At 32.2% G+C, this 25,918-nt stretch overlaps 1 protein-coding gene across 2 annotated transcripts in view; it reads right to left on the reverse strand.

Annotated features, from left to right (window-relative positions):
- Positions 1–1,187: 1,187 nt before the first annotated feature.
- Positions 1,188–25,918, reverse strand: part of LOC111047591 (large neutral amino acids transporter small subunit 1) — a 46,124-nt gene continuing 21,393 nt past the window's right edge. The window contains exons 2-13 of one of the 2 annotated variants that reach the window (XM_039434124.1): positions 21,151–21,313; positions 18,077–18,299; positions 15,677–15,792; positions 14,345–14,470; positions 12,463–12,562; positions 11,839–11,883; positions 10,928–11,051; positions 9,966–10,069; positions 9,170–9,266; positions 8,494–8,643; positions 6,847–7,024; positions 1,188–4,305 (exon numbers count right to left, since the gene is read on the reverse strand). In XM_039434124.1, coding sequence (XP_039290058.1) covers positions 4,235–4,305; positions 6,847–7,024; positions 8,494–8,643; positions 9,170–9,266; positions 9,966–10,069; positions 10,928–11,051; positions 11,839–11,883; positions 12,463–12,562; positions 14,345–14,470; positions 15,677–15,792; positions 18,077–18,299; positions 21,151–21,304 — 1,488 coding nt within the window. In that variant the 5' untranslated portion in view covers positions 21,305–21,313 and the 3' untranslated portion in view covers positions 1,188–4,234. The remainder of the gene's footprint in view (positions 4,306–6,846; positions 7,025–8,493; positions 8,644–9,169; positions 9,267–9,965; positions 10,070–10,927; positions 11,052–11,838; positions 11,884–12,462; positions 12,563–14,344; positions 14,471–15,676; positions 15,793–18,076; positions 18,300–21,150; positions 21,314–25,918) is intronic. The other variant, XM_039434125.1, reaches the window with a different exon arrangement.

Below are 25,918 nucleotides of genomic sequence, written 5' to 3' on the forward strand. Positions count from 1 at the left end.
GACGGCTTCTCTGTTTGGTTCTTAATGCATTTAATCATGATTAAAATTCGAAAGGATTTTGTGCAACCGAGGCTAACGCCGGTTACACATTGGGCGGTTTCTGCCGCGGCGGTAATTTCGCCGTCGCCGCCGTTCGAGCAGTAGTCTATAGACTTAAATGGAAGCTTACACACTGGGCAGCAGAAACGCCGCGCGGCCATATTGCCGTTGGCGGCAGCTGTGCAGCCGTCCACTGCCACTGCGGCTGGCGGTGTTTTTGCGGCTCTTGTCTACGCAGTGGCGTACGTGACCAAATGGGCGTTTACACATTTGGCGGTTGTCTACCGTCGCCACTGATCAGTCGTCTTTCCCAGTTGCTCCAAGTAAGAGGTCTTTGAAAAACAGCCTTTTAATTTGTGTCTTGTTGTAAAGTTTGTGAGTTGTTTATAACATTAATTTATTGTTTCAAGTGTTTGTGGTTGACGAGTGTGAGATTTCTCTGCTTCTCCTTCGACGGTACAACAAAAGTGCTAAAAGTTGTTGCCTTTCCATTTTGAGTTGAACACTTAATAATATATACTTTTAAAAAATGTGCAAAATACAATTAAATGAACACTCATGAAACAGAGAAGTCACAACACATTAAGCGATGAAGAACTACAAGAATTATTTTGGCTACTGATCATATGTGGCGGTGATTTTGCCGCTCGATGTTTGGCGGTATTTTTGCCACTGAATGTGTAAGCTCGACTTTTTTTCAAGGCGGCGACGGCAGTTTCGCCGCCGTGGCAGAAACCGCCCAGTGTGTAACCAGCATAAGACTCCATGTCGGGACATCAGTGTCCCAGCAAATGGCAGGGCAATGGTTTTTATGGGACTTATTACACTAGGGACATTGAATAATGAATCCAAGAACAAAGCCATTAACAATAGTTTGCTGGATTAAATTAAAAACGGCTTGCTTTGTTCACCAAAAATACAGCTACTGGAATATTGTTCTGATTGGTTCCTGTTTTTAATTGCTTGAATGTTCCTGGTTGGTTAAAGCATGGTTGGCCAAGAACGTCCTTGAAAATATTTAAAAATACAACCCTTCTTCATATATACTAATATAGATAGAAAAGTTTATAAAAACTAAACGCTTCTATAAAATCGTAGATAAAAAATTTCTACAGCTTATTAGGTAAATTGAAATAAATACACCGGCGATCACAAATTACTGATTTTATTTCTTCAAAAATGAAGACATTTCATTGTTTGATTAACTCTAAAAAGTAACTTATAAGTAGAGGAAAACATTGTAACCATCATACTGATCAACAGATGCTTTTAATATAGCTTAATAAATAAAAAGATGCTGTAACAATACTTTACATTATTGCTAAATTATCAACGTATTACTAAAGTATACATTTACATAAATATATAATTTAGTAGAGTATACCATGATTCAAAACCGGTTTTTATAGTTCACAAACAATAAAAACTTGAAGTCGTTTATTCATTCTAAAACAAAAAATACTGCTTATCATGATAATTCTTATGGATAACTTATCCAAAATTGTCATTTTTTCAAGTTTTACTAATGTTGTTGGAAGACTCACATTTAATAAAAATATTGACAGTAAATTCTTTCAAAATAATTTTAAAAAATCTTTAAAAATATAAATTATGGGTGCCAAATTTAAAAACAAGTTTTCTCAACAGATGTGAGTATGTTTCTCAATGACAAAGCTTTACATTTTAATTTCAATGTGAAAATTAAAATTGTACACTATTATTTTTAAAGCGGATAACATACAATTCTAAAAAGTACTGTACTTAATAAATTTCACTATTCAAATATTAGCCTATTACATGTTCATTCACATATTGGATTCTACTACCTGGCAACTTACAAAATGCTAAGAATAACGTTCCGATTTATATAATATGAAAAAATTAATATCTCCTAAATTTGGAGATATTTACTTAAAATAAGTTTGTGTTTTCAGTTATTGTCATAACTCTATTAGTTTCTGTTTACTTCACTTAGCATTACCATGGAAAAATTACCATTCAAAGTAGTATTTATAAAATTGGGTAGTGGGATTGAATTCTCAACTGTAATGGAATGAATTTATAAAAAATAGTTTAAACATTTCATTGATGCACTTATTTATGATACTTCTTATAAAAAGTTCTATTTCAATAAAAGGTAAATGAATAAAATACATGATAAAAATAATACATTGATACAGATCAATTCTCCAACATTACTAAACAACAAACTTGATAGAATTGTTTAATCTACAGTAACTATACGCTAATCTAAACTAATACAATCAAACAAAACAGTAGTATGCCTAATTAAAAGATTTTAAGTAGATCAGAACACAAATTATTTTACAATAACCTTGATTAAAAACTCTATTGGGAGTTTGTCAATCTTAATGATTTCGAGTGGAGCGAAATTAGTTTAATTTTTTAACTAGCAATGAACTATTTTCAGATTGGACTCAGGTTAATTAAAAATAATAAATTAAAATATTTTCTTCACCATTAAAATAATTACAAACTATTAAAATAAATAGCAATCACAGAAATTATTCCATCTAGCTCCAATGTTCAGTTAAAATATTTAAAAGGTAACCTAGAAATTTCGTCCTACACATTCAGGCACTTGTAATTCATTTTATAATTATTATTCAATAAATTATTTAACTTGTCAACTGACGTTGCGAACTAAATTAAATACTTTAAAATCATGAAGAATCAAACAAAACCAAAGTTGTATAATTCTAAATAACTGAATAAATAAAACAATAATTTATAATATTGACTTTACATTCAATCGGATTGAATTTGAAAAACTCTCTTGCTCATGGGGGAGTTGCTGATGAGCTTGAAACTAAAAGATGTCTTTAATAAAAAATATATATTTTACATTTGCATAGACATAAAAGTACTGCATTGACATCCAGATTACCGCGTTAAGATTAAAATAATTTACTTCATTTTTTGATAAGATTATATTACTGTAATCTAATAGGAACTAGTTGGATTTAAAAAGTTGTCTTCAGTGTATAACGAGATGGGGAAAATATCTGCGTAAATGATACGCATCAAATGATATAAATAAGTAGTATAAAAATGTTCTAATACATGGTAAATTGAAAAGAATAATCAAGCCTAGAATAACTGTAAAAACTAGATAGAAAATGATAAGAAATAAATTTGAATTATTCCCAAATTCTCAGTAGAAAATATTCCTACAATTTGGTTTGGCACGCTGTATTAAATGCAGTAAAATCAAATTAAGTTTTAAAAACGTGGAGTTTAAAGAACTAAAAGAACACTGTCTTCAAGGATGAGAAAGATATCTAAAACGTGTATAATATTATCGCGGGATCATATTAGTCATGAAAAGGGCTCAAATATTGGTAAACTAAGCAAATCTAAAACTAATTGGACGATCTTCAATAATACCTAAACCAATGAAAAAATACTGAAGATCTAAAAATAGATTGTTAACAAAAAATAATACACTCATTTCTGGGAGCTGATTTCTAGATCAGGAAGATTCATATTCAGACTAACAAAAAACTCATAAATTTGTAAGCACGATGGAAAAATGAATACTTTAAATGGACAAAAATCCTTGATACATATTGATTTTGGAGTACACTTAAATGTACAAAAATCCTTGATACATACTGATTTTGGAGTACACAGAAAGTGTGTATTCTAGCAGAGAGTAGTCAGCTTTAATATTTCTTGTGACTTTTAGCTAGATTTTAAAAATATTCTACTTGTATAAAACAAAGAAAACCCCTGAATAGCCAAGATTGAGTGCTCATATCATGCCTGCTATGCATGATTATGCATTTAATAATAAAACATATTTATATACTCATTTTTGTTGAAAACCTGAGTAAACATTAAAAAAATCCTAGAAGACAGATTTGTAACCATATTTTTAAAACAACTACCGCAACTATGTAACGGTATAAAACAATATAATTTGAAGAATGATAATTCCACAAAACCTATCTGTAGCCTTATTTTTAGAACAATTACCTGTCTATACACTGTTTAAAACAATCAAATTCAGTCAGAGACTAAAAATTATTAGAAACGATCCATCTTTGATATCCTCGTCTTATCACTTCTAGCAAGACACTTAAATCCAATAAATAAAGGCATGTAACGCAGTGTAACGCGTTATTCGAAAGACGTTTATTGTCACCAAACCTCCGACTGCAGACGACTGCTGCTAATCGAATCCCTCCACCCCTTCTTCTTTGGCAGACATGAACAGCTTTTGAACGAAGGCTGTTGTTCCATCTGAAAAAAACATGCCACTCAGTAATAATTAGGTTCTTACCAAATTCGATGTAAAACAATACATTTTGCCAATAAAAACCTCTTTCAAAGTTGATGAAAATTGAAAGGTGAAATTACCATATTTTATATATTGATTTATCTACAGTTTTGTACCATAATTTGATACAGTAGTAATAATTTTTCGTGCAACGTGACTAGGCTTCAATTCAAAACGCCAATCCAAGTTTAACTGTTTCCAATCAAAGTTTTTCTATCCAATGCCAGTTTAACTGTATCCTATAGTGAAATTCATGTTGTAATGATAGTGGAGAAAGTTATAATGGTAATGGAGAAAGATAGAAGAAATACAAGAATTCTGGAATTCTTCATCAGTGAGAAATGAAGAGAATAATCTCTGATACATTCCAGTGCCGCAGTGTGTGAATATATTTAATCTACCACGACACCTTTGAGTGGACTGAACAAATTTAGGACTGGACAGGAGAGATGACGGAGGCATATGCACCACTGGGGTTTTGCTGATTCTCCCCTTTGTGAGTGTTCGTTCGTGTCAGGTGATTCTGTATGCCACTATTTGAATAATAATTCATTGTTCAACAGCTTTATTAATGAAAATGAAAAAATCTGGTGTAGCGCACTCACACAACTTTCCTGGCCGTTATGATAATTGATCACCTGACGCTAGTGTTCACGCGCATCTCGTCTACTATTCAAAGATCTGAGCTAGCTGGTGACAGGACAATAACGCTGGAGACACACGAGGTTTGTTATCTCTTCAGAGTGAATGATTTGATAGAATCGACAGTTGCCAATAGTTTGCAATTGAAAAATCAGATTTTCTCGAATTTCGAACTTATTTTCAATTTTAGGTGAAAATGTTACTGACATTAATTGTGGAGATTTTCATGCTCAATCGTTTCCACTTAGAATTTTTTGTTTCAATTGTATTTGAAGCCTGATAATTGGGAATCTAAAATCAAATTTTGCATAGATGGGGCGGAGTTCCTGAAATTTTTACAGATATGGACTTGTGGCAGTTGATAGAGCTTATCAATGACTATTTCAGTCTGAATTTGATCAAAATCGTTGGAGCCGTTTTTGTGAAAATCGCAACCCTGCTTTTCACCTCATTTTCGCCATTTTAGCCGCCATCTTGAATTGCATTTCAACAAAATTGTTCGTGTCGGATCCTTATAGGAAAAGGACCTTAAGCTCCAAATTTCAAGTCATTCCCGTTAATTGGGAGATGAGATATCGTGTACACAGACACACATACGCTCATACACACACACACACACACACACCAATACCCTGACGCTAGTTGATCACCTGACGCTAGTGTCCACGCGCATCTCAAGTCTACTTATAAACAAAGATCTGAGCCAGCTGGTGACAGGACAATAACGCTGGAGACATACGAGTTCTGCTAGCTCTTCATAGTGAATGATTTAATAGAATCAACAGTTTTCAATCGGATAATCACATTTTCTCGAATTTCGAGCTTATTTCCAATTTCAGGTGAAAATGTTATTGAACATTATTTGTAAAATCATGATTCTCATGCTCAATCTTTTCCACTCAAAATTTTTTGTTTAAATTGTATCTGAAGCCTGATAATTGGAAATCTAAAATCAAACTTTGCCTAGATGGGGCGGAGCTCCTGAAATTTTTACAGATATGGGACTTGTGGCAGTTGATGAAGCTTATCAATGACTATTCTAGGTATAAATTTGATCAAAATCGTTGGAGCCGTTTTCAAGAAAACCGCGAAAAACCCTGTTTTTGACAACATTTTCTCCATTTTAGCCGCCATCTTGAATTGCACTTGATAGAAATTGTTCGTGTCGGATCCTTATATTGTAAGGACCTTAAGTCCCGAATTTCAAGTCATTCCGTTGATTGGGAGATGAGATATCGTGTACACAGACACACATACGCACACATACGCTCATATACACACACACGCTCACACACACACAGCAATAGACCAGAAACCACTTTTTTGACTCAGGGGATCTTGAAATGTATATAAATTTAGAAATTGGGGTACCTTAATTTTTTTCGGAAAGCAATACTTTCCTTACCTATGGTAATAGGTATACTAGACTAGTGCATACTGGAGCAAGACTGCATTTTAATAGGTGAATTTATGAATTTGTGAGTCTGATGAGACCATGGTCTGATCATGGATGATCACATTCTTGAGAGATGTTAATTAAGATATTTCTTTGAAAGGCTTTAAAGGTTAAATTCAGTGCTAGACGAAGCCATACTTTCACTGAACAATCTTGAATGCCAAACTTACCTATGAAATTAAGATTTTTCAAAGCTTGATAGATACCATACATACAATAATAATTGAAATTAAAATAATAATTAGGTCCTGTTGAATTTTAACCGTAATTGAATGCCACGAGAACCACTCAGGAAAGCCTTGAAAACTCCTTTTTCTGATTAGTTCTTGTGACATTTAATCATGATTAAAATTGAATTGGCCTTTGTGCGACGGCAATCGTTTCTTTTTTTATTCCATCAACTTACCCAGAGCATTTGTGAACCACGAGGGTTTCTCTTTCCATACAACGCCGAAGTAATAGGCAGGAATGCCAGTCAATGTGATCAGTACTCCCATTAGAACCTCATAAGGTGCAGAAAACACCGGGAAGATCACAAGGAAAATGCACAGAATTACAAAAGTCACTGGCACGATTAGCGAGACCTGAAAAGTAGTGGAAAATAGTATTCTGTTAGATGAAAATTCCAACACCAAATCAGTATTAATTGACATTAAAGAATATAGAATATATTGGATACTGGTCTAAGAAGTAGTGGAGAATGGAATTCTGTTAGTACTGAATTGATAAAACCACAAAATCAATATTAATCAATATTTGATCAATATATTGAATGTGCGAAAATAACTAAAAAACTAAAACAGGATATTAACACCTGGATCAAATGCAATTACTTCTTCTCTCTATGAGATGTTTCTCTTCAAAGTTTACTCTTCTGACTTGTGTGCTTGCTTATTCTGCAATCCTTCGTAATTCATCTAGTATTACAATTTTTGTTTTAACACCTGGTCCTATCGGTTTCTTTTTTCAACCTTCCCTTATTATCCCATCCTTTCATATCTACCGTCTATTTACTTTTCCTGATACCTTTTTCACCTTCTCAAGGATTGAAGGTTTTCCTAGTACATGGATATCCATAGTTGGAAAACCCCTTCAATTTTCCATCCTTCTTTTGCACCACTTTCTTTTTATTTTGTTTTAATGTGTATTGTTGTTGTTTGCATGTATTTTTTTTGTTATTTTCTGTATTAAACTTGTATGTGTGTAAAAATAAATTGAAAAAAATTGAAATTGAATTTAAAAATATAAATATTGTATACTGTTATGGATATGAAAGTAGAAAAAATTAAGAATTAATAAACGGTTTTTACAGTGAAAAACAACAAATCAGCACTCTAATGATTAACCATCTAGAATTTACAAGTTGAATATGTATTTTCAAATCAAATCCATTAATTTCTTGTTCCATCAACAGCCTGATGTTATCTAGCTTGTGGTACCCAACAAAATTCATCATTTAAAAAAATCAACTAATAAGTAAATTCGTATGGCTTTTGTTGGTGAAGAGTCCCTTGCGGGAAGGTCCCACCTGGCCTCAATATATAATGCAAGCCGTCAATGGGCCTGACGACTGTCATACTTCAGCCGGCATAATATAATTTATACTCAACTAAAAAGTAATATAATTACACCGTTTGTGTATAATTTATATAATTACACTGTTTGTGTAACTTGGTATTTCCATTGTGAGGAATTAAGGAAAATTGTTTACAAAATTGTAAATATTACACTTGTTTACAATATTGTGAACTATTGTTTACAATAGTTTGAATAAAATCAAGCGAAATTCCAAAAAAATCAAAGAGATCATTTAGATTATACCTAGACACTGAAAATAAAATTAAAATTTATAAAATACAAAATCAACGAACATAATTTTTCCAAATAGGAGATTTCCAATAGAGGTAAGAAGAGAACTGTGATTTCCAAAAAAATGACATGGAACAAAGGTTGTGAAAGTTTTATGAGTATAATCAGAAAACCTTCAATAAATATCATTTTTGAATTAGACTTGTTATTTTTAATATTTTATAATTGAATAGATATATCTCACCTTGATTGGTCGATGCATATTTGGTTTTTTGTATCTCAACCAGAGCAATCCGCTCACTGACAAGAGCAAGAAGAACGACTCCACGAAGCTCGCGTACGTTATTAGCAAATGAATATCGCTCGTACAAAGCATCAATAGCGACAGAATATTCTGTGAATAAATAAATATAATATGAAAAACTAATAGATAATAATCAAATAATTCCAAATCAATTTGAGCTGTACTTATCTTATTGTAATTCAAAAATAACCTTGATCTACAAAACTATTCCTTATTATTGCAATTCTAAAATAAATTGATGTGAGTTGATTGAAGTTGTCTATAGAAATAACTACTACACTTCAATATAGAGTTCCAAACAATAATAAATTCGAGCCTATAGTACATTTTTTGAAAGTTGTGTAATATTGAATGATTATATAAAATAGATAAATAAAACAGGATTTTGAAGAAGTTGTCCATAGAAATAACAGAATAACATAACATATATCACTAATCAGACTCCACAACAAATTGGAATGAATCATTCTTTTTTACTCCTGAAATAGATGCATATGTAATGTGTGGCAGCTGGATATAAGAGTTCCTCACAAGTTAGGAACTAACTTAACTTGTTCTTACATAATGTATAATATGAAAGCTAGTTGTGAATATTTGGAGTTTGATTGTAACTTACTAAAAACACAAGTGAAGGCATCGGAGTCAGTTTGTTGATATTCAAATGTGACAACATTGCAGGGAAATGACCATATCTGGCTCCAACAAAACACATCCTGAAAATGAAAACAACATTTATTGATCATAACCGCTAAATAATAACGAATAACGTATATAGACTGTCACTTTATGTGTTCAAGAAAACATAGATCAGTACATTAGTAAACTCATCATTGTAAATTGAAAAATGTAAAGCATAGAGACATCTATTACCTATATTAATAGACATCTATTAATATAGGCAATAGTTCTGGCAATTATAAGATTGTTGAAAATTAAGGATCAGAATTAACGCAACTATAGTGAGGTCCACGTTTTAATGGCAGTGTTTGTTTAGCAATGGTATTGCTATCCTTGTCTATCATTCAACAAAGCTGATAGCGCTATCTCTTTCTCACTTTGCTCTGTTGCCAGATCGTCTTTTAACAATTTAGAATTAATAATTAATTAACAAAATATTTAATATTCATTATGGAATTATTAAATAATATAATTTCTTGCTTCATAAAATATAATTGATTATTTTAAAAAAGCATGAACACTTAATAAAATATCATTGATTATTTTAAACAAACAAGACCAGTTAATATTACATCAATAAACCTGTATCAGCTACCGTCTATAGAAGGCATTGACAAGAAAGAGGATGGGCAACGTTGTTCTCCTATCTTTCTTCACTGCCATTATAACGTGGACCTCACTATAGCAACTAGGTATTATTTGATTAGAAATTTATTTTACAGTACAGAACATACCTTGAAGAAGTCATGATGTGGACACTGAGGCCTCCAAGAGCTGACATAGCAACCATCAACGGCATTATCCATGACAAAACTCCCAGTGTTCTGTAGCCAAACGACTGAAAAGCAAAATATTTCGTAGATATTAAGATTTTCTTAAATACTTTTCGAAATTGTTTTACCATATTTCTTCTAGTAATCGCTCAACATGCTTCATGTCATTCAAACATTTCAATAACCTTTCAAATTGAATAATTCATATACATCTATAATCCTTGAAACACAATAAAAGCTATGTAGAAAAACTTTTATTTCATAACAACACAACTAGTTTCAACTCTTTCAAGAGCCATAATTTATTTACACCTGAAAATGGCAATAATTTCCAAATCTTCAAGTGCCTTATTCTTGAAGAAGATAAATGACTCTTAAAGAGTTGAAAATTAGTTGTGTTGTGATAAAATAAAAACGTACTTGATAACTTTTATTGTGTTACAATATTGCAGAAGCCCTAAAAAGAAAAGTGTGTGACTATTATCATGTTTCTAAACGTATCTCAATCCATATATATCTCATTCACAACATAAATCACAATGTGGAAGCATGCAACTGGCATTCACCAAAGTACTATCACAGAAATACACAAAATAACAAGTATAGCTTCTTAAAAGCTTGAAATTGTAAAAATATGACAAGTACAATTGACAAAATAACAAGAACATTTCTTGGAAACTCAAAACTATAAAAATATGAAGAGTGAAATTGACTACAAACGTCAATTTCCAAACAACAATGGAATAGGATTTCGAAGTTGTACATAGAAATAAAAACTACACCCCTTTACAAAAATTCCAAATAAAAATAAAACAGGCAATTGGAGAAGCCTTTTGTAGAAACAATTGAAATCCTCTATAAAAACAACTAGGCCTTCATCAAACCCATATAAAACCAAATAATAATCAATATATCAAACTTACGACAGCAATAGCATTTGATGCAATCATCTCATCGGGCGAAAGAACTGCAAGGTAGGCAACATTGGCAAGAACGTATGTCAGAGTTACTAGAGGCAGGGAGATGTAGATCGCACGAGGAAGATTTCTGTAAACGACACAGTGCAATTGTTAAAGAAACAATGATCGAATTGAAATGGATTTGCATTATTGAGAAATACTCAGTAGGCTTTTTGCAATGAGAGTATTATTTGATTTAATGCAGTATGTACATTCACAATGGACAATGAATTTGATGGTAAAGAGAAACTGAAGTTTAAACCTTCCTCTTCAAATAATCTATTATGTACATTTTATAATGCACAATGAAGTTGATAATAACGAAAAACTGAAGTTTAAACCTGCCTCTTTACATCTATCTCTAACCTGCATTTATTTCAAGTAAATGAAATGAAACGTATTCGTCAATCGACAGAATTAGGTACCAAATATTATCAATTAATATAGCTCCTCTTCCACCTGGTTTTACAAATAAGATAAATCGACAAGAAACAATTTTCCAACACGCGAAAGAAAATAAATGTATTCAAAATGAATGTTATTTGTGAAATTTCAACATACTATAAAGATACATTTCTTAATAACAATATTTAAATTTCTGGAAGAAAGATGATTTTAGTAAGTACAAATTTGGAGAGAATAAAGAATTTGTAAGGCAAAAGTCATCGTGATCAAATCTTGACTGATCGAAACATCTTTAATAGATCAGTCGAAATTTGATCACGATGACTAATTTATACTAATCGTATGGGAGGGTGAACATAATTTGCTAAATTTTTCGGGATTAAAATAAAAAAATGCGAAAAGCGGATTGAAGTAAAGAAGGTAGCCTATGTATAAAGTATTTAGTATAAGAATGACACTAGTATACTTACACATACGGATTTTTCAATTCCTCAGTCATAAAGTTTAGGTAATTCCTGAAAAAGACGTAATTAATTGCCTAATGAGATTTGGATTGAACACACTTCAAATTAAATTGAAAAACTGAATTAAAGTAGTCTTTCAAATTTCAAAAATAAATTATGAACAGGGAGGTAGGAAACACTGCCCACTAAAATAATTTGAAAACCGATTCCTAAACAACCATACAACAATCACATTATTGTATTTAGTAATAAGAAGTTGATGACACTGCACACTGATGGAGATGATGATTTGACTGGAGGAGTTGCAGTGTGTGTTTATAGCATGGAAATTGTAACTCAATAACTAATAAAGTTTGAGTTTATTAATATTGCTTTGTGATTCTCTATAAAAACACTACAAATATAATCAAAGAAGGCCTCTGAAGTGTGAAATATTTTTCAAGACATAAACAAAAAACGGAAACTTTAAATAAAAATTGACAAATTCATAAGTAACACCACTGAACTTCTTAGCAGAGAAGTTTGTCTCGTCAAATTGACAAAAACAATCAAAAATATATTTGATAAAAGGTTCATTATTACATCTAGAGCACAGAAACAAATTTCGAATTACCTTCCTTGAATACTAACCATCCCGAATATGAAAATATACCAGAGTAAAAGGCAACTGCGATTGGTCCCGGAGAAAACGTACTCCTTTGAAAAGGCGCATCAAAATTATTGACGTCATCTGAAAATTAAAAAGAAATCTTTAATAAATTATAAACATTGCTGTAATAAATTGTATTGAAAGGAATTGAGTTTATGCTTGTAAAAATACAGGGTGACACAGAATAACGGGAACTTTAAAAAACGCCATAAAACATTAGTGGGAAGAGCAAAAATGATTTTATTCAAACTAATGTAAAGTTCAAGACTTGTCATTTGAGAATTATTAATAACATCTATCACTTTTTGACAATTACTTCTTTAAGATGGCTTCCTCCTGAACGAATACACTCTTGAAAACTGTGTTGACGATTCCTCATTGATCGCTGCAACATCTCATCTGGGATATTGCGGATTTCATTAAGAATTATGTTTTAATTTTTGATTAATTCAAAATTATTGATGAAATTGTGAGCGGGATCCACTCTGCACTGCATTCAATGGCAACTGTGCGAGTGAGTATTGTTTAGTAACCGTATAATCTCACGATTAGGTTGCGTTTCCTGGTCCCATGATCTGTCCACCTGCGATTTTATGTTTGTGGAGCTATCTCGAATCAAACGTTTTCACAACTTGACCAATAACTGTGGTTGAATCATGACAGACAATTCAAAATGAAATTAACAATATCCCAGCTGAAATGTTGCAGCAATCGTTCAGGAATCTCAACACAGATTTCAAGAGTGTATTCGTGCAGGAGGAAGCCATCTTGAAGAAGTAATTGTCAAGAGGTGATAGATGTTATTAATAATTCTCAAATGACAAGTCTTGAACTTTACATTAGTTTGAATAAAATCATTTTTGTCCTTCCCACTAATGTTTTATGGCGTTTTCAAATGTTCCCGTTATTCTGGGTCACCCGGTAGGTGAGGATACTAATGACACAAATAGTTGAATATCGAATCTGGATGATTTGATGAATGGGTTCCATGTGTTATACGAAGAAGAAATGTAGGACTAACTAAAAACGACCACTGATGATAATGCCTCAAGTGCATTAAAACTATGGTTTGGCATAAATAAAAAATGTAGAACTGACAGCATCTCTTTCATTTCACCTTCATATGGAGGAACTCTACGACATCTTTGTTTCTATTGTAATTTTTTAACGTGCAAAAGTAGGACTTCTTATTGCAGGAATACTCATAACTTAAATATAAGTACAGTAGTTATTTGACTAATTGAGCCAGAGAATTGCTGATTAAATGGACATTATTTACAATCTACAAGAATCTAATTTATCCATCTAATTATAATTTATAATTCCATATTCAATTATGCATATAATATAAAATAATTGTATAAATTGCATCAATGTTGGCTTCTTAGGAGAAAATATAACAATGGGAAAACTATACTGTCCAAAAGTTTTACTATATACTGTTTTGTTGGAGTGATCCGTGGTCTAGTGGATAGAGTGCCTGCGTAGCAGCATAGAGATCCCGGGTTCAACCCTCTCAATACCAAAAGTTTTTTAACCAGATCACTCCCGTGTTATCGGATGGGCACGTTAAACTGTCGGTCCCGGCTGAAGTATGACAGTCGTAAGGCCCATTGACGGCTTAAATTATATATTAAGGCGGTGGGACCTTCCCGCAAGGGACTCCCCACCAACAAAAGCCATACGAATTTACTTTTTTACTGTATACTAACAAATGAAAAGGTCACAGTGAATAGAGTGGAGGTATAGATTTATGGATTGGAGAAGTCTGTCTGAAAATTCTAGAGCGGGTAATATCTTTACTTAAAATTTAGTAATGAAGTTATGGTGTGACATGATATCCAACATTATTCAAATACTTACTCATGAAGAAACTGGCTATTCCGACAATTATGATCAATGCCAAAGCACCAGTCTTTCCAAACATGAATGAGTTTTGGATGTTTGATGTCAGTTTCACATTGTAGCAGTTCATGAAAGTGAAAAAACCTGTAAAATAAAAAATATAGAGCCTATAGATACCGTAACCAAACGTAAATTCACTGAGAAAAATAATATCCTATAAAATGATACAGTGAGTCTTCTCGAAATATTACAATAATCTGTGATCTAAGAATCTAAGAGAGATTGGATAAAATCGATTGATGTTCCATTATCGATTAATCTATGAATCTGATTCAGGGCCGCGACACACGAGGCGTTTTTCAGACGAATCGGCACGGCACGACATTAAAGGAAACTTTCCAATTGGCTGATTGGGATGGCGTATCGAGGATCAGCCAATCAGAGAGCTTCCTGTCATGTTGTGCCGTGCCGACTCATAAAAAACCCTTTGTGTGTCTCGGCTCTAACACTCTATTGATGGAAAATACGTTGGAAAAATTGACAAATGGAGAATTATGATCTATAAGACCTATGAAGTAATTATTATGTTCGTGATTGATTTGAGAATAATTAGGATTCATATTTTCTATTATGTATTATAGGTTGAGGCAGATGAGATCTTATATACAGTATAATATTGAACTCCCTCCTACACACAAACCTGTAATTTTGTGGGGGGGGGAGAGTTTCCTTTGTAAATGTAACTCTCATCTTGTATGTCACATTCAGGGAAAAAAATGATTCCATTTAATTCAGCTAAAAGGGATGAAGACACTATGAAATCCTCAATGAAGTGTGATAAAACATTCAAAACTATAAAAAATGTTTTCTGAAAAATATTTACAGTAATGAAAAATGCAACCGGTATAAAATTATTATTGAAATGTGTATGTATGTATCGATTATTGTTGAAGGCTCTACTCATTCTTTATGTTATGTTCTGCATGTAAAATCGATCGTGAAATCGTTCCAAAAGTGTATCAAATATAAAGTAATGAACCAGACAGCATTGCTTTTCATTACATTAAAATACAACCATAATTGTCATGCATTTTTCTTTTAAAATAAAAAATTGTTCTATTGATAGAGTTTAAGAGGGATAGAATTAGGCTATATTGCTTTTGATTACACGGCTTTTGATTACTAGTACTGATTTAGATACGACTATTATTAATAGTCTTGCAAGATGCATCTGAGATAAAAATTGCATAATTGATAAGAGTTATAGAGAAAGATAAAGTTTATATAATGAGTTCAATGATTTAAAAAAATTAAATGACCCATAAAAAGTGAATTGATAGGCATACGTACAAATGGCACATGCAGCAATAAAGCGCACTGACACTTCCGGTAGAGGACATTCCGGGAAGAATGGATCGATGACGTATTTGGCAAATGTCAGGCCCATGATTGCATTTGTCGTGGGACTGCAATAAAATTACAAAAAAATGAGCACACATTATTCACAGACAACCCATAAACTATTTAGGACATCTGTGCATAAATATGCAATTAAAAGCAAGGGAATGACCTGAAAAAGACGTTTTAGAAAAAGTATTTGATAGTCAACAACTAATGACTTTATGACTCAATTTTTCAAGAGTTTCATCATAAACATCATTAACTAGACTGCTTTGTCCATCCATTTCGTAAGGAAGTCGTTATTTTAGAATTCATTATTAATGTTCAAAAACCAGAATCTAAATAATATAATATTATATATTTATATTTGTTTATTATGTAAGTTATTGCAACCTAGTAAATGGGAATTGTATTTTTTTTAAATATCCCTCAAATAGTTAAAAGCTAGAGGGATTAAAATATATATGAATTTTGTATTTAATGAGATGTGTATTGAAATTGAAATGAATAAATAAAATAAATAGTTGATGATCCCAACATAAGCAATGCAAGAAATGGAGATCATTCTTTGTCTCGATTATTATGGTTTTTATTTTACAAAATTTCCTTCTACATAGGAAATTAAACCAATTGTGAATGATTACAATATAAGTTGACTTTGAACCTGATAGACCTATCAATATAGTATTGAATTTAAATAAAAGCTAAATATATTAAAGTTTATAACTAAATATAGTAATAAATTGAATTGAGTGTCAGAGGGTAAAATTGAAAATAAAAATCGAAGAAAATTGTAAGTAAAGAAGTAACATTGAAACAACTATCCTTTACTTTATATTCAACCAAAAAAAATTAATATAACACTTTAATATTGACAGTAACTATAAATTGATTATAGTGGATTCAACTGATATTTTCCAGATTTCCCAGTATGAATGATTTGTTAAAAATATTATAACATATAGGCCTAATAAAAGGTAGCACAAAAGAATTGCAATGCAATAAATATTAGATGTCAGTTACACAAGTTGTCAAGTTTGCATTCTATTTATTTATACATTTTCATCATCATCATTATCGATCTCCGTCTCCAGTTGCCCGGGTGCGGGCAAACTGAACCTTAATTTGGAATACACAGTCTAGAGGTTATGTAGAAATGATGAATTAATTCACACACTATTTTGAGTCCATAGAAATGTACCTATACAATTTTGAATTTATCAGGTTGATTAATTTCAACATACAAATCCAAACAAAAATCTTCCTTCACAATCGCCAAAAATATTAATTTGAATAAAAGTGTATTATAGGCTATGTTCCTTGCTTCCTCCACTGCATCAATCTTTCTATCCTCTTATTTTTGTACCTCTATCAACTACTCTAGCATTGAAAGAATAAGACATTGATGTTGTCAATAACACTATTTTTGATATTCATAAAATAGAAATATAGTACCCTTTGAAATAAATAGAATGAAAGAATAAGAATACAATTTATAAAAAAAAATATTCATTTCTATAACCTGACGATGGTGTGATCACCGAAACTAGTAGTTATAATTTGTATTCTTATTCTTTTATTTTATTAACCTTCCGGTAGTCGCGACCTACTCGATCACACGAGCAGTCGCGTGGTGTATTTTGTACAACATCCTATTTTTCAAGTGTTATGTACTCTGTTTACTGTCAAAACATATTAATTAATTGTATAATTACTTTTTCCATCTTCCTGTATTACTTTACGCCTAAGAACATTTGGATGATTACCATTTCATAGCCCAATAAGGTACATCAAGCAAAGCCATCAATTCTGTGTTATTGGTTCGTTTACAGTCCCCGTATACAGTCTTTCCCTATCTTATGCACAGTGCGACTTATGCACTGTCGCGACTAAATGGCACCTAGAGACTGAACCATTGCTCGGTTGATACTACAACTCAGTGGAGTGATGGGGGAAAGTTTTGGAATGCATCGGTGACTCATTCACTGACACCACCCCATTCAATAATTTTGTGCAGCAAAAAAAAAACTGACACTGTTGTACTTTTTACAACAGCGCGACTGCCGGAAGGTTAATTTCAAAGGATACTATATTTCTATTTTATAAATACCAGAAAGTAGCCCTGAATTGATATTATTCATTTACTCACGAACAATTATTACACTTATATGAGAAGGCATACATTTATTCACACTATATATTATGTTTTATTCTTCCAATTATAGAGAAATAACACAACATCTCCTCCCATAAAATCAAATATTACTTTAGCATTCTTTATTCCTATACTTAAAAACATAAAATATTTTTTTTAGAATATGTTTTTCAGAATTGTTAGTTGTTACCTACACAAATATGAGCATGGCATCCCACAAGTAGAGGAATGCGAACAGTGGTCCAAACGCCTCATAGATGTAGGCATAGTCTCCACCCGACTTGGGAATCGAAGTGCCCAGTTCGGCGTAACAGAGAGCGCCTATCATAGACAGCACTCCACACATCGCCCATACTACCAACGACAGGCCAACTGAACCCACTTCCTGTATGACTCCTTTCGGCGATATGAAAATTCCTGCAACATTACAAAAGGTACATAATTTTTGTACTTGAATTTCGCAAAATCTTGATTTATTATTACCGTATAGGGATATGAAAAACATGAAAATTGGAAAAGAAAGTACAGCTGTTAGAAAAAACTGATGCCATATTTGAATACAGCGCATCAAATACACATATAATTCCTCATGTTAAGTATTTGTACACAATGTGATAAATGAATTACTCAAAACACTTCAGCGCCAAAACCACTGTTGGGCTGTGTTATCAAACGTATAAAGGAAATCATAAATACTCACTGTTCTTTCTAGGGCTACTGTAATTCAGATGGGAATTAGTGAGATATTGCAATTATTCAAATACTAATGAATTGATAATTATTATTAAACGAGAATCCAAATTAAATGCTGCAATTCACCCCGAAGACTTCTGCTACTGCAAATATTGACAACAGGGTAAACAGCTAGATAGAAATTCTATGAGCGCTACTATTCAAAAATTATTTGTCAGCCCGGGAATCGAACCCAGTACCTCCTAATTGTCGGTCAGGAATGCTTACCCTTACACCAAACTGACAATCTCTGGATAGCAGCGCTCATTTTATACGAAGCCATAGCGGCCAGCCAATCTACAGATGGAAATTAGTGAGATATGACAATTATTCAAATGCTAATGAATTAATAATAATTATTGAAGCATTTAATTTGGATTTTCGTTTAATAATAATTATTTCTACTGTAATTATTGAAGCACATTGAAAGTTATCAAGTACCCTTGATTTACACTTGAAAATGACTCTTAAAGATTTAAAACTAGTATTGTTGTGATGAAATAATAGGGTACTGTACTTAATAACTTTTATTGTGTTTTAAGGAAATTATAATATATATAGAAAAATCACAAGCACCATATTTTTATGTAAAAAAAAACAACATGATTGAAAAGTAGCCCTATTAAAAGGAAATTATAAATAGTATACGGTACCGTACTCATAAAGTTGACATTTACCGTTTAGAGGACAGACCACTAACGAAAAATGTAAAAGGAAATTTTGATTTTAAATTGGTAAATGAAACGATCTGTAAAATGATTATAATACTCCCATAATAGCACCTTTCCTATAGGATTTTAATGTTTGAAAATAATAATATTGTGCCCCTTGATTTAGCTGTAACTCCGTATTTGTAGTTGTATTGTATGGTTTATCCGTGAATGAATGAAACAACCTTCTATTTATTTAATAGCTGCTTTCTTATGGACATTATTTTACATTTCATTTGGACAAAGTGAAAGGAATGTAAAACTCTTCCCAATCAACTGTTTTGTTGATTTCAATTAAATTTTCAAGATTGAAAACCTTTTTCAATATTCAATCTTGGAAAAATAATGTAGTATTTATTTATACATTGATACATACAAAACTATTGAAACTATTCCATCAATATTGTGAAAAAAAAAACAATCATAAGAGACGCTCAGCAAAATTAATCTTCTCGTATTGATAAATCTAGAGTCTTGAATGTCTAGTTTCCAGTTGTATGTGTAAAATACTACGCTCCCAAGCTTTGTGGTTAGCTATTTGTTGAGGAAAACTTACACTCAGATTAGAAGTGAGATTATCCAGCTAATTGCTCAATTACTGCTATGATGAACGGCTAGCTTTTAGCCGTACAACTAGTTAGAAATAAACAACCTTACTCTAATGTCCAGAATCTCATGTTCCCCGGCGCTATTCTGTATATAACATTATTCATACTACTAAAAGAAAATCCTACTGACTCGATCGCATAATAGCTTCCCTGTCCGTGCTCTCAAGATTTCCAACAGGATACCGGTGTATTTCCGTGAGCAGAAGGAGAATATCTTTGAGAGGGCACTCAAGTTGAATATAACATTTAAATTGCAATTAAAAGGTACAAACATGTTTCTCTCAAAATATTAAAGAAGTGAGTCAGGCACTCTACTCCCTGGATGAAGGAAAATACAGTGTTTTTTAACTGTATGACTGACCCAAGTATAGTAAGTATATAGACTATACATAAAACGAAGGTGATGGCTTTCCAGGGAGAATATCCATTGGGATCTAAAATAGTCCTCGTTAATTTATTTATTTATAATTTTTACAAGGTAGCACTTTTTAATAAAGTCCTGGAACAAGTATTTGGGTTGTGATATAACCTATGAAATGGACCAAGACTTGAATGTGAAATTGAATAGATTCCAATCCATTTGTGGAACAATAAATAGGACTTTGAGAAACAGAGCCAGGAAAGAACCAAAACTTAAATTCTATAAGGTTATGGCTATACCAACGCTCTTATATGGCTCTGAATCTTGGATACCTAAGAAGAAACAATGGAGTAGGTTACAGGCTGCCGAAATGAAGTTTTAAAGAGTAGTAGAAGGGTGCACAAGGGAAGATAGGCTTCATAATGTCGATATAAGAAGCGAGCTCAACATAATCTCCATATGGCAGAAGATTGAAGAAAATCGGCAAAACTGGAAAGATCATGTTGAAAGAATGAAGAGCGACAGGATTCCCAGGGCAGTCATGTTGTATAACCCGGTTGGGAGGAGAAGTGTGGGAAGACCTCGTAAAAGATGGATGTGATGGTGAGTTTGAAGTCGGAACAGGCAAATTGCCTAATCCTTGCAGGAAGACGACGACGACTATACATATAGAATAGTAGAATAGTATATACTATCCTTGTGACTGACCTCCCATCTTGAACTTAGTTTTTGTTATCAAGTTTTTACATTTTGACGCAATCTATCCAGCAATGCTTTCATGAATGGTCATGGATAGAGACTAATTATTACTTTAAATTAGTCTTTTCTCTATGCTTAACTAAATACTGTATACTTACCGGAGCCAAAAATAATTCCCAGTATGATGGCGACCCCCTCCAGTAAGCCGAGCTGCTTCTTCATGCGGACTTTGTCGTCCCCGATCGGTGCCGTGTCGCTGGTCGGAGTCATCAGACACGTGTCAGACACAGGCGACGTCACTTGTTTCGTCATCCTGCTCTACTGCAAAAAAGGAAACAAATATGTGAAAAACAACTTTCTGCCACCCGAGTTCAGTTATCTACAAATTGCAGACATAGTATCCAATACCGTACCTGGATTTACAATTTATTTACAACAATCCGATATATAGCCTATGTGAATTTTCATTGGAATATAATTTATTTCTAGAGAATCACCGAAATTTCTTTGACAAATTTACACGTTTCTAGAGTTAGAGTGAAGAATTTTTAAAATAAATTTCAAGTGAATGATTTGTTTTCCATGGGATCAAAATGACTAATTCCATAACAGCTATGCAATAGCTATTACTACCAAGTTCTATAAATACAGGTCATGACACAATCCCGTGATGCATTGCAAAATCGTCATTTTATGGGGTTCTAGTTCACCACAATTTTCAAATTTATCAGCTGTCATTATAGATTGAACAACATGATGTGTTATTTTGTTATATTGTTCAAGGAATATTGCTTGGCTTTGAATTGTAAAATAAATTCTTCCCACAGAATAATAATATTTAGATTCCAACTAGGAACTGAATTGTTGATTTTTAGATTGGGAAGTCTTTTTGAGGTTTGCCTTTTGTCCCAATGCCTTATGAATCATAACAAGTTACAAGAATAACAACAATTTTCAATAATAAAAAAATGAATTATTGAACCATTTATTATTGAAATTTCATTATTAAAAAATCGAAAACCTAAATTTACATATTATCTGAACCAGAATATTGTTTTTAAAAACATAATGCATGATTTTGTTATGAGCAGATTGGAATATTTTAAATGTACCGCCATAAAGACCCCACATAATGGCCGCTCCATAAGGAACACGAGTGTCATGACCTGTATTTATAGACCTTGATTACTACTAAGAACAACATTCTGCCACCCGTATTCAGTTATCTACAAATTATCTACAGTTATCTACAAAACTCTCATGAGTTTTAAGCTCAATTTATCTATCAATAACTGTAAAATCTGACAAAGCATTTATTGGAACGGTTCCACTTGTTACTCGTTCCGTTACTACGTAGACATCATGTCGTCATTTTGTCCGTCTGCACTGGCCAGTGACGTCACAGTCAGGGTTCCACGTCACTGCCCCAATCAAGTTGGTTTTCTATATTATTCATCGTGTTATTCGTCGTTTCAATTTTAATATTTTTATTATTCAATTTTTTGGAATTTATTTTGTCTTTAGGCATCTTACTTTCTAGATATTTGCTACTTTTTCACCAAACGTTTGTAAACGTTTTACTTACGTTTCAAATACATCTGGCATGTCCCTTTTTCAGCCGTGCATTAGTTGTTTCCTTGTCTTTTGATCAAGTATAGTCGGAGAGTGCATTTCGCTCCCGGTCTAAACTTTTCATCCATATTCATCTGATCTACGGAACGTTTTTAAAAAGTGAATTATTCTTTCAAATTAATTCGTTTATTCTATTCTTCGAAATTAGGATTATTCGCCTACTGTTGGACGCTTCCATTCTTGTCTTTGCATGGCCAGATCACATCATCGCTTGCTGATGTCCTGTTCTTTGGGTACCGTGGATTCCTTGCCTGTCTGCCTGGCTGCATCTCTTCTTCAAAATTTTATTCAGGTTACGTAAATAGTTTTAATTTACACATTTTAACTTTCATTTACACATGTATTACATAACTGAATGAAAATACTACAGCGTGTCTATACTGGACCACATTCTCTATTTCTAATTCAAACAGTTTTATGTGCATTCATACAATTTTTGTAGCTATCATTCAACCTTTTTGGCAATTAAAAACATTTAATTGTCCATACTTTTGGCAATCGAGCCTATCTTCATGAATTCAATATGCTACAGTGCATGTCTCATTGAGAGCACTGGCCTACATAACATCAAGGTTATAATATGTACTTCATTCACTGTATCTGATAGCTACGCTTGGCTTGCAAGCATATTCCCATATTTGAGTTGTTCAATTGATGTCTAACTTGACATTTAATTCATTGAAGGCCTATGCCGCCTATATTAATGTATTCTATATTAACAATTATTTCACTGTATTGATAGGTACGCTTGGCTTGCAAGCATATTCCCATATTTGAGTTGTTCAATTGATGTCTAACTTGACATTTAACGTATTGATAGCTACGCTTGGCTTGCAAGCATATTCCCATATTTGAGTTGTTCAATTGATGTCTAACTTGACATTTAATTCACTGAAGGCCTATGCCGCCTATATTAATGTATTCTATATTAACAATTATTTCACTGTATTGATAGCTACGCTTGGCTTGCAAGCATATTCCCATATTTGAGTTGTTCAATTGATGTCTAACTTGACATTTAATTCACTGAAGGCCTATGCCGCCTATATTAACGTATTCTATATTAACAATTATTTCACTGTATTGATAGCTACGCTTGGCTTGCAAGCATATTCCCATATTTGAGTTGTTCATTTGATGTCTAACTTGACATTTAATTCACTGAAGGCCTATGCCGCCTATATTAATGTATTCTATATTAACAACTATTTCAATGTATATGACATTGACCTTTGAACTTACTTGTGTTAATGCCGACCAAGGCAATTTCATTTTTTTGAACTTACTTAGCTGTCCTATTGTCGACCGAAACATCCAATCATTCTAGATTATTTTTGTTAGTATTAATCAACATTTAACCATTTCTTTTTAACGAGCACTACCTACAGCTCATTATCATTTATTACTATTCCTTTTTATAAATCATTAAGATTGAATTTTGCAGCAGTAACTTTTTCATTGTAGCACTCAATTTATATTCTCAAATCAGGTATAATTAATAATACCTTTTCGATTATTGTCAGGCTTCAATGGTCATTAATGTCATTGACCTAATTTCATTTAAATTTTGTATTTCTCTAACGTTTTTTATTACATGTTGTAATTGTCTCAAGATTTTATTCGATTCAATCTACTTACACTTGTTTTTGTATGTGGCCATCTGCCTATTATTTTATTATTATTAAATCTCATCTTGTTGACTCATTTTGTCTTTTATTGGCGTACTTACCACACTTCAAGCTATCAGTATTTTTATGTACAGAATTCAGAGATTTATTTGTAGGTATTAATACCAACTATCATTCACAGTCCACTGCCCTGACTTTGGATTCTGTCAATAACTATTCCGATGCAGAACTGTTCCAGCACTACAAGTGAACGAACGTCTAATTGTGGGTCACCAACTCTATAATCAAGTAATTAGCAAGGAGACTGATTCCTAATTAAGATGGACGTCATAAGTAATCAACGAATTGCTAGTTCAATGTAACAAGATAACAACCTAGCGGTAAAACACACCGCTGACCACAAATAAAATTTATACAGTAGCTCAGATGATGTTCTTGAAGTTATATTGAATGTTGTGCATCTATTTTTCTTTATATGGCAATGGAAACAATTTGATTTACTTCATAAAAAAGGGGAACTCTCATGGAATAACTATAACTTATTTCAACCTGTATGAAAAAGACTGAGAAATTGTTAAAAACCACTGATAAATCAGTCTTTTTCATTCAATATGAATAATTACCACAATATCAACTTCTCAACTACACAAAAAATTATTTCAACCTATTTTTTCCTTGGTAGAGCGGTTTTTGTAACAATAAATTTGTTATCTTGAAGTTTCAGTTATTTATTTATCACGTTACATTACATACAATATATGGTCGATTTGATTTAAACGCAATTTTTTTCTTGTAGCAAATTGATAATAGGTTCGGAGTTCGGTGAACGGTTGGGAACTGAATGAAGCCAAAGAGATCTCACAGTGGATTGGGACCTGACTCTGACTTAATAATGAATGGACATAAATAGATGGACAGGATGTCCCAAATTCAACAATGAGCATCTAAATAGTATCAGTGAGTTGTGATACAATACACAGACGTGGACCAGACGTATGCCATTATTTGGGAGGCCGGAAGCTACTCCCATTTTTCCAATGTTAAAGCATGAGAGCGCTGTCAAATTAAATGTAAAACAAAATGAGCTCATGTAGCAGAATTTGTTGGCAATTGAAAATAAATGAGAATGTCCTTAAAACATTGAAATTTCAATTTACAACCATATTTGTATCAAACATTTGGTTCAATACCCTACATTTGTGTATAATACGCTATGAAAAATATGCTGTTTTATTGTGTTTAATTTGATTAACATGAAGCTATTCATAATCAATATCATCATAAAATTACAGAAATAAATGAAGAATGTAATTCATCCAATTGAGAATAATTGATAAATTAAATTGGAATAGAATTATTTAGAATATATTATTAAATTTAAAATTTCTATTGTTAAATAGAAAATTGAATTATTTTTAAAATAATGTATTGAAGTAGTGTAGGCTATTTCAATATAATTTATCAATTATTATTCTTAATTGGATGAAATAGCCTACCACTACTTCATTCATTTACTTTCATTTAAAATCCATACTTTCATTTTCAAAATAAAGTACTATTTGTAAGTAGTATCTTGTTCTCTTGTAACTTGTCATTTTATACTTTTGTGAATATTTTGTATGAATTTCAAGTGAATAAATTTGATTTGATTTTAATTTAAATTTCT

Source organism: Nilaparvata lugens, chromosome 8, assembly GCF_014356525.2.
Source record: "Nilaparvata lugens isolate BPH chromosome 8, ASM1435652v1, whole genome shotgun sequence".
Classification (NCBI taxonomy): domain Eukaryota; kingdom Metazoa; phylum Arthropoda; class Insecta; order Hemiptera; family Delphacidae; genus Nilaparvata; species Nilaparvata lugens.